This window comes from Zingiber officinale, chromosome 11B (genome assembly GCF_018446385.1).
Source record: "Zingiber officinale cultivar Zhangliang chromosome 11B, Zo_v1.1, whole genome shotgun sequence".
Classification (NCBI taxonomy): domain Eukaryota; kingdom Viridiplantae; phylum Streptophyta; class Magnoliopsida; order Zingiberales; family Zingiberaceae; genus Zingiber; species Zingiber officinale.
This window is the reverse complement of record NC_056007.1, coordinates 28,885,216-28,899,786: the sequence shown is the minus strand read 5'-3', so window position 1 is coordinate 28,899,786 and position 14,571 is coordinate 28,885,216. Positions and strand designations below refer to the sequence as shown.

General features: G+C 37.2%; 3 protein-coding genes across 3 annotated transcripts; 2 read left to right on the top strand and 1 right to left on the bottom strand.

Annotated features, from left to right (window-relative positions):
- Positions 1-8,034: 8,034 nt before the first annotated feature.
- On the bottom strand, positions 8,035-10,116 carry LOC122033397 (ATP synthase subunit beta, chloroplastic). The gene has a single exon (XM_042592402.1). It carries the CDS (start codon positions 9,651-9,653, stop codon positions 8,166-8,168), a length of 1,488 nt encoding a protein of 495 aa, XP_042448336.1. The 5' UTR covers positions 9,654-10,116; the 3' UTR covers positions 8,035-8,165.
- A 167-nt stretch (positions 10,117-10,283) lies between these two features.
- On the top strand, positions 10,284-12,188 carry LOC122033398 (ribulose bisphosphate carboxylase large chain-like). Its single transcript, XM_042592405.1, has one exon. It carries the CDS (start codon positions 10,454-10,456, stop codon positions 11,915-11,917), a length of 1,464 nt encoding a protein of 487 aa, XP_042448339.1. The 5' UTR covers positions 10,284-10,453; the 3' UTR covers positions 11,918-12,188.
- Positions 12,189-12,338: 150 nt separating this feature from the next.
- On the top strand, positions 12,339-14,395 carry LOC122033396 (acetyl-coenzyme A carboxylase carboxyl transferase subunit beta, chloroplastic-like). Its single transcript, XM_042592401.1, has one exon. It carries the CDS (start codon positions 12,691-12,693, stop codon positions 14,227-14,229), a length of 1,539 nt encoding a protein of 512 aa, XP_042448335.1. The 5' UTR covers positions 12,339-12,690; the 3' UTR covers positions 14,230-14,395.
- Positions 14,396-14,571: the final 176 nt, after the last annotated feature.

The window sequence follows — 14,571 nt, the reverse complement described above, 5'->3', positions numbered from 1 at the left end:
TTTCTAACTTTACCTTATATACTTGTCGCTGCATATCTGATCAGCAAATACTGCTGGCGCAGTTGGTCCGTTGAGTTTTGCTCGAAGCCACAGGTCTGGGCTTTGATTCTCAGCCGTGCCCCTTTTATTTCCAATTTATTTTACTGTTCCTAACTACTAGTTAAATATATCGCTCCATATATGATTAACAAAAATCGTGTAACTCAGCCGGTTGGGCCGGTTTTGCTAAGGTCAGTCCGACCCGAGATCATGGGTTCGAATCTCACTTTCAACATTTTTTTTAAAACTTCTTTCTTTTTGTAACCCTACTAAACGACCTCCAAAAATTACGTAAAAATACTCTAAAAATTCCTAAAAACCTCTAGAATATTTTAAAAGTATTTCCAAATATTTTTATGGACTTTTAGAACTTGAAATAGGGAAAATTGGGTCGTTACAATTCCCCATACCTTATAAAAAGTTCGTCCTCGAACTTAGAATATCTCTGGATACTTCTGTCTCATACTGTCCTCCCGCTCCCAAGTGACTTCCTCGTGCTTCTGGTTCTGCCAGATAACCTTCACTAGTGGCACTTCTTTATTTCTTAGTCTCTTGACTGCTCTGTCCACTATCTGTGTAGGTCTACTCTCATAACTAAGATCCTCTTGGATCTGCACTGACTGAGGCTCAATCACTTGACTAGGGTCGTGGAGGCACTTCTTTAACATGGAGACATGAAACACATTGTGTGTTGTTGACATGTCTTGTGGTAAATCCAGCTTGTAAGCTACTTTCCTAATCCTTTCTGTGATCAGGTAAGGTCCTACACAACGAGGACTTAATTTGCCCTTCTTGCCAAATCTCATCACTCCCTTCATAGGAGCGACCTTAAGAAAGACTGAATCCCCTACTTGGTATTCAAGTGGCCTACGGCGTGTGTCAGCATAACTTTTCTGCCTACTCTGGGCAGTCTCAATCCTCTGTCTAATCTTCTAGATAGCCTGAGTGGTCTCATCTATCATCTCAGTCTAAATGCCCAGCTCTACTTCCATTTCTTTTCTTTCACTCGCTTCTTGCCAGCAAATAGGTGATCTGCACTTCCTGCCATACAGTACCTCATAAGGAGCCATCTTGATGGTGGCTTGATAGTTGTTGTTGTAGGCAAATTCAGCTAAGCATAGATACTTGCACCAACTTCCTTTGAAATCTAGTGCACAAGCTCTGAGCATATCTTCTAGAATCTGATTTACTCGCTCTGTCTGTCCATCAGTCTGAGGATGGAAGGCTGTGCTGAACTTGAGTTTGGTGCCTAGTACATTCTGAACACACTCCCAGAAGTGTGAGGTGAAGCGTCCATCTCTATCAGAAACAATAGATTTAGGAACTCCGTGAAGTCTGATCACCTCTTTAACATGCAGCTGTGCCAACTGCTCTATAGAGTGGGACACCTTGATGGTTAGAAAATGAGCAGACTTGGTCAATCTGTCCACTACTACCCATATTGCGTCATATCCATTTGTAGTTCTTGGAAGGCCTGTTATAAAGTCCATGGATATATCTTCCCACTTCCACTCTGATATTGGAAGGGGCTGTAGGACTCCTCCTGGTCTCTGGTGTTCTGCTTTGACCCTCTGACATGTCAGGCAGGTACTGACATACTTAGCTACATCTCTTTTGAGTCCAGACCACCAGAACCTCTGTTTCACGTCTTGGTACATCTTGGTAGAACCAGGATGCATGGAGTAGGGTGTACTATGAGCTTCTTCTATAATCTTCTTTCTCAACTCTTCGTCATTAGGGACACAAAGGCGGTTCCCCTGGTAGAGGATTCCACTATTTGATACTCGAAACTCTGAATTTTCTTCTTCTTGTATCCCTTGCTTGATCTTTTGGATATCTGGATCTTCACTTTGCTTTCTCTGTATATCCTCAAGCAGGGTTGACTCTAAGGTCAATGCAGAGAGTTGCCCATAAATAATTTCGACTCCAAAGTCTGACAACTCTTTCTGCAGTGGCAGGGCTAATGATGACAGAGACATCAGGGATGCACTGGACTTTCTGCTTAGTGCATCTGCCACTTTGTTAGCTTTACCTGGGTGTATTACTTCCTTCCGCTTTCAACTGATGGTTCCCAAAACGCAGGTATATTTTAGGGAACACTGTTGCCCTCTTTAGCTGATCAAATAGATCATCTATTCTGGAAAGAGGGTACTAGTCCTTAACTGTTACTTTGCTCAGCACTCTAAAATCTATGCACATTAGCATAGATCCGTCTTTCTTCTTGACAAACAATACAGGAGCTCCCAAGGTGAGTGACTAGGGCGGATGAAACCCTTGTCAAGTAGCTCCTGAAATTGTTCTTGTAACTCTTTTAGCTCTGCTAGAGAAATTTGATACAGGGCTTTTGAAATTGGGCTGGCGTCAAGAACCAATTCAATTTCAAATTCCGCTTCTCTGTTGTGAGGTAGTCCAGGTAGCTCTTCTAGAAATACCTTTGGATACTCACAGACTACCCGAACATCTTCCTGCTTGGGTCTTTCTTGTTCTTCTGTACTCCAGTTCTGATTACTTGACTAGGGTCTCTGTTTCCCCACTGTATTGTCTTCTATCTTGACTGGCTTGTGTTGTGTTTGTTGTGCCTTGTTGCTGTTCAGATAGTGCTCACTAATGCCCTGCTGACTAGCTCTTCACCAATCTATGGTCGGTGAGTTTCATTACATCACATTAGGTGTTATTTTTGGTCTCAGCATTAGGAGCATCAGTCTGACTCATTCTTTCACTGTACTTACTAACTCTAGGCAAAGGTGAGCTAGCCTGTTAAATCTTTTAACCGCTTCTTCTACTGGTAGGTCACCTTATCTGAATTCCATAAGCTCCTCATACTGTTTATTGGTGATCCGTTGACGGAAGACTTCTTCGTAAAACTCTGTCTCGAAATCAGCCCAGCTCATCTGGTTGACTGCTCTCTTACTCTTAACTCGCTCCCACCACATACGAGCATCTCCAGATAGGTAGAAAGAGGCACACTTGACCTTCTCGACTTCTGGCCAGTCAAGAAGCTTCATGGTGCTCTCCAGTGTCTTGAACCAAGCCTGGCATCCCAGGGCTCAGTCGTGCCTGAGAAGCTTTCTGGTTTCAGTTTCAGCCACTGGATGAGGTATGCTTCTTGTCTTCTAGGTGTTGTGGCGACTTCCAAGGCAACTGATGGGACTTCAGTCACCACTGGGGTCTCTACAGAAATGGTTGGGGGGAGTGGGAAGAGCTGACTTCTGATTGGCCATTAGATTGGCAATCACTTGCTACTGCTTGCTACTTGTCTCTGAAGTTGAGCAACAACTACAGAGAGAATAGGCCCAGGGGTTCTGGGCTCTTCGTTCTCCTGAACTCGGTCCTCAGTACGAACGGTACGGGGACGTCCTCTTCTTGCCATCAAGTCAGGCAGAGGAAAAGAAAACTTAAAATTATCACTATACTTTCTAGATATATCTTACTTATACATGATTCTTGACTATCAACACCTATGAGTAGGTACTTCTAAACATTTCTCTATCCTTTCTAAACATACATATTTGTATATGAAGAAAGAAAACAGCAAAAACTCTTATCTTACTTAAGCACTTATAAGCAATCACTCTATACTGCAAATAATAATAAAGGAAAGCAATAAAGAAAGAACTTAAATACTTTCTTACTTGAAGACGGCAAGGATGATGCTGATGTGTGTGTGATGCTGGAGAATGGAAACTGCTCTGATACCAACTGTAACGACCACCCTTCTTACTACTACTACTATTCTCTAAGAGTGACCGTTACTTAACTACTAACTCTACTTAACCGGTATAATTAAAAACCACGAGGAATCTCTACCGAAAAATTTCGACAGAGTCTCCCTGCACCGATGACTAAATCATCAATACAAACAAACTATACTCAGCCACAGGCGGCTGGAACATATATCTTCACAACCACGCAGTATAATATCACAAATAAAGGAAGGAAACTACCCTAATAATAGCAAACAACAATATCACTCCATCAATAGAACCCAACTACAAATGCGGAATAAACTTAATTACAATCTTGACTCATAATAGCATTTAAAGAAAACTAAAGAACTCTAAACAGAAAAGTCTTAACAATTCCTTAGCAAACTCTTGATCTCCCCATAGTCCAGCCATCACACACCTTCATCACCACCATCTTGTCGCCTTCCTTGCTAAATCTTTTCCTTTCCTTTATCTGCAGTAGGAGGAAGTGCAGTCTATAAGCATAAAGCTTAGTGAGCGCTATCTACTCACAAAAACTCGATATGCATGTATGTAAATAAAAACATGCTAAAACTGAATGCTAACATGTAAAGCTACTCATGCTCATAAATAGCAAAGGAATCATACTATCTGAAATACTAAACATGTATAGCTAATCATGCTCATAATCCAATGAAGGAATCATACTAACTGAAATACTAAACATGTATAGCTAATTATGCTCATAATCCAATAAAGGAATCATACTAACCGAAATACTAAACATGTATAGCTAATCATGCTCAAAATCCAATAAAGGAATCATACTAACTGAAATACTAAACATGTATAGCTGATCATGCTCATAATCCAATAAAGGAATCATACTAACTGAAATACTAAACATGTATAGCTGATCATGCTCATAAACCAATAAAACTATAACTGCATGCTGAGAGCAAATAAAGCTAAACATGCTGAATAATCTAATAGCAAGAAACAAATAAAACTACTACCGCATGCTTCAAATAACAAGAACTAAACTTTCTAATTCTAAACATATTTAAAGCTTGTTTCATTTGTTTCAAAACTTATACTTTAATACTTTAAAATAATAATCAACTTCTCTTGGGCCCGGCATTGTACCACTTTGCGCGCATTCTTAATAAGAATCGAGGTAGCTAATCCCGAAACTACTAAGATACTTCTAGGCCTTGTGCCTAGGGGCAACTTGGAGCCCATCCCTTGGACCTTGTGTCCGGTACATGCCCTTTAAAAGTAAAATACTTATTATCTTAATTACTTCTTCTTTAAATGCCTTGGCATTCTAATAAGCACCTTGTGTGCCAAAAATCCCTCAAGTCTTGACTTTGGGATCTACTTAAGGCCTTGGCCTTTTTCTTTCTTTTCTTTATCTTTCTTATACTTGTTAATACTTCTAACAGAATACTTCTTTAAAGAGAAACTGAAATGTTTAAGCAAATTCTATCTTTGAAATGCTTAAACCAAAAACCTGCCTAATATGCCAATAAAATTCTGCATATTAAGCTTAATAAAAATCTGTCCTAAAATTGAAGTTCTGCATGCAATACTTATCAAAATCAGATAGCAATACTTATGAAAATCTGCTTATTAAAAATCTACATACTATACTTATAAAAATCTGCATGCTATACTTATAAAAATCTGCTTATTAAAAGTCTGCATACTATACTCAACAAATCTGCTCATGCACATCTATTAGCAAAAGAAAAGAAATTTGCTCATGCTCGAATATTAGCAAAATGGTAAACTGATCATGCTTAATTATTAGCAAATGGAAAATTTCTCATGTTTTACTAACAGCAAGTAAAACTAACTACATGCTCCAAAATTTAATCAAGCTATCTTATGTTCATGGCTTATTAAAGTAGCAAATGAAACTAAGGATAGATCTACTCATGCTTCACTCAAAACCTGTTCAAAAACCCAACAGCAGTAACGTTAGCAAGGAAGAAGGAAATCCAATTGAAAGTATTCTTAAGCCTGATCAATTGTATAACAACAGTAACCCACAAAATGGCAACAATAGATCTATCCAAATATACTAAGGTACCAAGTTGTGCATGCTCATTAAGGAAACTACACTACTGTTCATGCTCAATTAATTAGCAAGGAAGAAAAATCAAGAAAATCAACACTGCAAGCTAAAGGCCGGCTGTTCATTCTCGTGCAGTAGCAAAGAAAGGAATTTAAAGATATCAATGTTGCAAACTAAAGGATCGGCTGCTCATGTTCAACTAGTAGAAATCGAAACCACATGTTAAACCTAAACAACTTATTCATTTATCTCAGATTTCAACAAAACTAAATCTGCACTAAACATGCTCAACTGAACTAACACTTCCCTTTCTTTCTTTAGGGTTCACGGCAGCAAGTAAAAAAAACAAAAGCTCCATGAAACATGCTCCGAATTCAACACAATAACTAACATAAATCCGAAACAAAAGACATGCTGCGGATGATAAGGAATGAAATCGAATTCCGAAATCAAAAGGAAAAGAAGATCGATGTCGCGGAACTACTCCTACTGCAGGTGAGAAGCAACTCACCGAGCAATCTTGGACTTACAACCGGAAAGGAGAAGTCTAGGGTTCCGGATAGGTGAAGATTCCCGTGATCCCTTGCGGCGACACCTTCTCCTCAATGAAGGGGACTCGCGATTGTGAAGATCTCACCGGGAAAAACCCTCGCCGGCCGCCGGAGACGAAGCTAAAGCTCGGCAGAAGCGGCGCCGTCGCACGCAAGGAGAAGAGGAAAAGAATTTTGAGAGAAAATTTTAGGTTTTCGAAATAAGATTTAAATCTTATACCTTAGGTTATTTTCATTTCTAACTTTACCTTATATACTTGTCGCTGCATATCTGATCAGCAAAGTTTTGCTCGAAGCCACAGGTCTGGGCTTCGATTCTCAGCCGCGCCCCTTTTATTTCCAATTTATTTTACTGTTCCTAACTACTAGTTAAATAAATATCGCTCCATATATGATTAACAAAAATCGTGTAGCTCAGCTGGTTGGGCCAGTTTTGCTTGGGTCAGTCCGACCCGAGATCGTGGGTTCGAATCTCACCTTCAACATTTTCTTTTAAAACTTCTTTCTTTTTGTAACCCTACTAAACGACCTCCAAAAATTACGTAAAAATACTCTAAAAATTCCTAAAAATCTCTAGAATATTTTAAAAGTATTTCCAAATATTTTTATGGACTTTTAGAACTTGAAATAGGGAAAATTGGGTCGTTACATTCATAGAGCGAAAAGAGGTTTTTTTGAGTCCCTTATACTCATTATGCCTAGCATTGAATGGGATGGGTATTTACCTTATCAAGTATCAAATCACCGGCGGGTTCTATTTGATTTGGCAACTTAATTAGCGCCTGAATCGGACCAAACCAAATATTTGTCAGGTCAGGCTATTGTTCTCTTGTTCCCTCGAACCTATGGAATGGAGTAAGACATCAATTTTTCAATTTTTCAATACGATCAATTATGTTCATTGCATAATTGGCTCCTTTGAAAAGCATTGGCGCACGTGTAAACGAGGTGCTCTACCAACTGAGCTATAGCCCTTGTTATAGACATCTTAACATATAGACAATTTCTTGTCAAGATAGATATTTCATAATCCCACATGATAGCTCTCTGATTTATTTATTTTATTTAAGCTTAACAGAAAGAAATTAGTATTGCTTGGAAATCCTATTCTATCTATAATTCCCGAAGTGATGGGTTCCTATTTGTAGTGATAAATGACCTACTTAACTCAGTGGTTAGAGTATTGCTTTCATACGGCGGTAGTCATTGGTTCAAATCCAATAGTAGGTAGAACTTATTAGATACTGGAGTCGATGAAATGATATCTAATAAGTTTTTCTACCCATCTTCTTTTTTTTATCAGATTAGACTTGAATTGTGTTCAATTAGCAAAATCAACATGTGGTGTATATATAAAGAACTTTTAAAAAACTTATTCTTTTTATTTTGATCTAATGACTTAACTAGTATAGGAAATAACATTGACAGCCTCCACTCGTGTCCTAGCTCGTCTGAGAGCTAGATTCGCTTCAATTGCTTGTCTCTTACCCTCAGCTCCACTCAAATTAGCTTCAGCTATTTCAAGAGCTTGTTGAGCTTCTTGCGGATCAATGTCAGTACTTATTTCCGCATCATTTCCTAAAATGGTGATTTCATTATTACCTATTCTAGCAAAACCACCCATCAGAGCCACCGTTAACCATTGGTCGTTGTTAAGGCGTATTCTCAAAAGACCTATATCTACAGCCGTGGCAATGGGGGCGTGGTTTGGTAATACGCCAATTTGACCACTATTAGTAGATAAAATGATTTCTTTCACTTCTGAATCCCAAATAATTCGATTAGGAGTCAGTACACAAAGATTTAAGGTCATTTCTTTAATTTGCCCTCCTCTTCTAAGTTTATAGCTTTCGCGGTAGCTTCATCGATGTTACCCACCAAATAAAAGGCTTGCTCGGGAAGACTGTCTAATTCTCCGGAAAGGATCAGTTGAAACCCCCTAATTGTTTCTGCAAGACCGACATATTTTCCTGGAGAACCAGTAAATACTTCTGCCACGAAGAAGGGTTGTGATAAGAAACGCTCCATTTTTCGTGCTCTGGCTACAGTTAAACGATCTTCTTCGGATAATTCGTCCAACCCAAGAATAGCTATAATGTCCTGAAGTTCTTTGTAACGTTGTGAAGTTTGCTTAACTCTTTGCGCAGTTTCGTAATGTTCCTCACCAACGATTCGAGGTTGTAACATAGTTGACGTTGAATCTAAAGGATCCACTGCAGGATAAATACCTTTGGCAGCTAACCCTCTTGATAGTACGGTAGTAGCATCTAAATGTGCAAATGTCGTGGCAGGAGCAGGGTCGGTCAAATCGTCCGCAGGTACATAAACGGCTTGTATCGAAGTTATGGATCCTTTTTTGGTAGAAGTAATTCTTTCTTGCAAAGAACCCATTTCTGTACTAAGGGTAGGTTGATAACCCACTGCAGAAGGCATTCTCCCCAATAAGGCGGATACTTCTGATCCCGCTTGGACGAAACGAAAGATATTGTCGATGAATAGAAGTACGTTTTGCTCATTAACATCCCGGAAATATTCCGCCATGGTTAGTGCAGTCAAACCGACTCTCATACGAGCTCCCGGCGGTTCATTCATTTGACCATAGACTAGAGCTACTTTGGATTCTGCAATATTTTTTTCATTAATTACTCCGGATTCTTTCATTTCTATGTAAAGATCATTTCCTTCACGAGTACGTTCGCCTACTCCGCCAAATACGGATACGCCTCCATGAGCTTTGGCAATGTTGTTGATCAATTCCATGATGAGTACTGTTTTACCTACTCCAGCTCCCCCAAATAGTCCTATTTTTCCTCCACGGCGATAAGGAGCTAAAAGATCCACTACTTTAATTCCTGTTTCAAAGATTAAGAATTTTGTATCCAACTCTATAAAGGCGGGTGCGGGTCTATGAATAGGAGATGTTGTGCTAGTATCTACAGGACCTAAATTATCAACAGGTTCCCCAAGAACGTTGAAAATTCGTCCGAGTGTAGCTCCGCCGACTGGAATGCTTAGAGGAGTTCCCGTATCAATTACTTCCATTCCTCTCGTCAATCCATCCGTAGCACTCATAGCTACAGCTCTAACTCGATTATTTCCTAATAATTGTTGTACTTCACAAGTCACATTAATTTGCTGACCGACAGTATCTCGACCCTTAACTACTAAAGCGTTATAAATATTAGGCATCTTGCCCGGAGGAAAAACAACATCTAGTACTGGGCCAATAATTTGAGCGATACGCCCTAGGTTTTGTGTGGAAACCGCAGGACTAGAAGGGGTAGGATTGATTCTCATAATTATAATTAAAGTGAAATATGTCGAAAATTTTTTTGTAATAGTGCCATGCCAAGGGGAAAATAAATGTCCGATAGCAGATTGATCGGTTAATTCAATACAATAAGAAATAAATGGGAGTTAGCACTCGATTTAGTTGGTGTCACCCAACCGAATACGATTCAATCATATACTCATTGAATGAGTAAAGAGTAAATTTTAAAGTTCAGCCAATCCCTCTTTTTTTTCAAAAGAAATATCAAGTACATGAAATCACGAGTAAATCTCTTTAATTTCTCTATCATTATAGAAAAGATCATCCATATTGGATTCCAATATATATAGAATTTGAACCCAAACTACATTTATGATTCAGTATTTCGATCTCGTTGGCTATTGTTCTTTCTATTTTTTTTAGATATTTGATTTCTGCCTATCTATTCTTTATACCCTTTTTTGGATGAATTATGCCTATTTTCACATCTAGGATTTACATATACAACATATATCACTGTCAAGAGGGAATTTTTCTTAGTATTTAGATATTTAGATTAGATTCAAAAGAATAAGGAGATAAATTTAATTGTAAATTTGCAAAACAAACATTAGGTTGCGTCATATATATCAAAGAGTATACAATAATGATGTATTTGATTCATCAAATACATGGTCTAATAACGAACCATTTCATTTTAACATAACATTGAAATTTGTTGATAATATTAGTTGAATATTATTTTTTTTGAAAGATTTTTGTCAAAGGTTTAATTCACGCATAATCCATATCGAGTAGACCTTGTCGTTGTGAGAATTCTTAATTCATGAGTTGTAGGGAGGGACTTATGTCACCACAAACAGAGACTAAAGCAAGTGTTGGATTTAAAGCTGGTGTTAAAGATTACAAATTGACTTATTATACTCCTGACTACGAAGTCAAAGATACTGATATCTTGGCAGCATTCCGAGTAACTCCTCAACCTGGAGTTCCACCCGAAGAAGCAGGGGCTGCGGTAGCTGCCGAATCTTCTACTGGTACATGGACAACTGTGTGGACTGATGGACTTACCAGTCTTGATCGTTACAAAGGGCGATGCTACCACATCGAGGCTGTTATTGGGGAGGATAATCAATATATTGCTTATGTAGCTTATCCTTTAGACCTTTTTGAAGAAGGTTCTGTTACTAACATGTTTACTTCCATTGTGGGTAATGTGTTTGGTTTCAAAGCCTTACGAGCTCTACGTTTGGAGGATCTGCGAATTCCTACTTCCTATTCCAAAACTTTCCAAGGCCCGCCTCACGGCATTCAGGTTGAAAGAGATAAGTTGAACAAGTATGGTCGTCCCCTATTGGGATGTACTATTAAACCAAAATTGGGATTATCTACAAAAAACTATGGTAGAGCAGTTTATGAGTGTCTACGTGGTGGGCTTGATTTTACCAAAGATGATGAAAACGTGAACTCACAACCATTTATGCGTTGGAGAGACCGTTTCCTATTTTGTGCTGCAGCACTTTTTAAAGCGCAGGCCGAAACAGGTGAAATTAAAGGACATTACTTGAATGCTACTGCAGGTACATGTGAAGAAATGATGAAAAGGGCCATATTTGCCAGAGAATTAGGAGCTCCTATCGTAATGCATGATTACTTAACTGGTGGATTCACTGCAAATACTAGCTTGGCTTATTATTGCTGGGACAATGGCCTACTTCTTCACATCCATCACGCAATGCATGCAGTTATTGATAGACAGAAAAATCATGGTATGCATTTCCGTGTACTAGCTAAAGCATTACGTATGTCTGGTGGAGACCATATTCACGCTGGTACAATAGTAGGTAAACTGGAAGGGGAACGCGAAATGACTTTAGGTTTTGTTGATTTATTACGTGATGATTTTATTGAAAAGGATCGAAGTCGTGGTATTTTCTTCACTCAAGATTGGGTTTCTATGCCAGGTGTTATACCCGTGGCTTCGGGGGGTATTCATGTTTGGCATATGCCTGCGCTGACCGAAATCTTTGGGGATGATTCCGTACTACAGTTTGGAGGAGGAACTTTAGGACACCCTTGGGGAAATGCACCTGGTGCAGTAGCTAATAGGGTGGCTTTAGAAGCGTGTGTACAAGCTCGTAATGAGGGACGTGATCTTGCTCGTGAAGGTAATGAAATTATCCGTGAAGCTTCCAAATGGAGCCCTGAACTAGCCGCTGCTTGTGAAGTATGGAAAGAGATCAAATTCGAATTCGAACCAGTAGATAAGCTAGATAAAGAGAAAAGCTAAGTGTGCATAATTCAGTAATTCCTGTTTGTTCTCCTAATTGATTGCAATTAAAGTAGGCTCAATCTTTTCCTAAAAAAGATTGGGCCAATTACCGAATAAAAAAAAAAGAATGAGCATCCTATATATACTATATATTTGCATATATGTTTCTGTTTCTTTTACTTTATATGATATCTAAATAAAATATATAATATAAGATAAGATCTAAATAAAAGATCGAAGACTAAACAACTCAATACTTCTATTGTTTGTTGTTGGATCTATAACGAATTTAATCCAATTTTAGGGATCCTCGGGAGTGGTGGACTTTTTTATATCTCCTCATTTCGGTCCATAGATCAAGCCAAGGGAAAGACTCCTTCTACCCATCATCCTATATATTGTCTTTTTCGTTGCATGTTGAAATAGAAACTTAATTTTTTTTTATTATATTATATGGTAAATGAGACTGAGAAATGAGAACAAATTGTTTATTTATAGAAATAGAAACTTTTCACAATTCTTTGGTTTGGATTTCATGGTATTTTATACATCATATGGGAAAAAGCTGTGTCTTTTTATTTTTTATTAAAGACAAAAGTTGAGAAAAAGATTCTATTAATATATTGAAGTAATACTTCGAATTTCCACAAAAGATAATTTTTTCTTTCAATACTTACTCCTCATTAGTTAACAATTCTAATGCTTAGATTCGTATGCTTAATTCTGCATAGTTAAGGTCAAATGATTATTCATCAAATTTTTTGTATTTTCATTAAATAGGAGGTATTTCTATGTTCAAATGGCGGTGCAATTTTTTATTTTCCAACGAGAAGGTAGAACATAGATGTGGGCCGAGTAAATCAATAGATAGTGTTGATAGTATTGGACATACAGATAGAAGTGAACAACCTATTCTAAATGATATGGAGAAAAAGGTTCCTAGTTGGAATCGTATTAGTAATTATAGTTTCAATAATGTTGATTATTTATTTGATATCAGGAATATTTGGAGTTTGATCTCTGATGACACTTTTTTTGTTAAGGATAGTAATGGTGATCATTACTCTATATTTTTTGATATTGAAAATCATATTTTTGAGGTTGACAATGATAGTTCCTTTATGAGTGAACTAGAAATTATTGTTTCTAGTTATTTGAATAGGGGGTCTAAGTCTAAGAAAAAGAATCATACATGTAATGATACTGAATCCAGTTGGAAAAAGAACATTATTAGTAGCATTGATAGTTATCTTCGTTTTGAAGTCAGTATTAATAGTTCTATTTCGAGTAGTACCAACAATTACAGTGAAAGTTACATTTATAATTTCATTTGTACTGAAAATAAAAATAGTAGTGAGAGTGATCGTTCTAGTATAAGAACTAGTCAAAATATCGATGATTTGGATATTAGAGTAGAATCCAATCATAATGATAATCCTTTCCATAAATTCAGACATTTATGGGTTCAATGTGAAAATTGTTATGAATCACATTATAAACAATTTTTTGGTGAAAAAATGTATATTTGTGAATTTTGTGGATATCATTTGAAAATGAGTAGTTCAGATAGAATTGAACTTTCGATTGATCCCGGAACTTGGGATCCCATGGATGAAGATATGGTATCTGTAGACCCCATTGAATTTGATTCACCCGTTGAATTTGATGAAGAACCGGATTCTGATAGAGATCATATCGATTTTTCAGAAGAAGAACTGGATTCTGATTCTTATATAGATCGTATCGATTCTTATCAAAGAAAGACAGGTTTAACTGAAGCTGTTCAAACAGGCATAGGTCAACTAAATGGTATTCCCGTAGCTATTGGCGTTATGGATTTTCAGTTTATGGGGGGTAGTATGGGATCCGTAGTAGGCGAGAAAATTACTCGTTTGATCGAATATGCTACTAATCGATCTCTACCTGTCATTATTGTGTGTGCTTCTGGAGGAGCACGCATGCAAGAAGGAAGTTTGAGCTTGATGCAAATGGCTAAAATTTCTTCTGCTTTATATAATTATCAATTAGATAAAAAGTTATTCTATGTAGCAATTCTTACAGATCCTACAACCGGTGGAGTAACAGCCAGTTTTGCTATGTTAGGAGATATCATTATTGCTGAACCTAATGCAACCATTGCATTTGCGGGTAAAAGAGTAATTGAACAAACATTAAATACGACAGTACCCGAGGGTTCACAAACATCTGAGTATTTATTCGAAAAAGGTTTATTCGACCTAATAGTACCACGTAATCTTTTAAAAGGTGTTCTGAGTGAGTTATTTCAACTCCACGGTTTCTTTCCTTTGAATCACAGTTCCAAAAATTAAAGTATAGCACTAAATTCGCTTATTTTATTTGTAGCGAACAAAAATAAATATTTAATTCATCGTAATCGTAATTAAAAGAAACAATATATATATTGTTTTCCTTGTTGACATAAGTTCTCCTTGTAGATAGACAGAGTTTTCGGATAATTATATTTTTTCTTTTGTTTTTTATTTATAATTATTTATTTAACTTATATTATAATATTCATTATTATATTACTTATTATTTAAATATATATATATTCTAAATATTATAGTTTCTATCTAATCATACAGTTAATAGAATTATAGTTGATATTATTTATCACTTATAAATAATATTATTTACAATATAATAATAAC

Coding starts and splice junctions, on each gene's coding strand:
- LOC122033397 (XM_042592402.1), bottom strand. CDS start 9,653: ATGAGAATCAATCCTACCCCTTCTAGTCCTGCGGTTTCCACACAAAAC.
- LOC122033398 (XM_042592405.1), top strand. CDS start 10,454: ATGAGTTGTAGGGAGGGACTTATGTCACCACAAACAGAGACTAAAGCA.
- LOC122033396 (XM_042592401.1), top strand. CDS start 12,691: ATGTTCAAATGGCGGTGCAATTTTTTATTTTCCAACGAGAAGGTAGAA.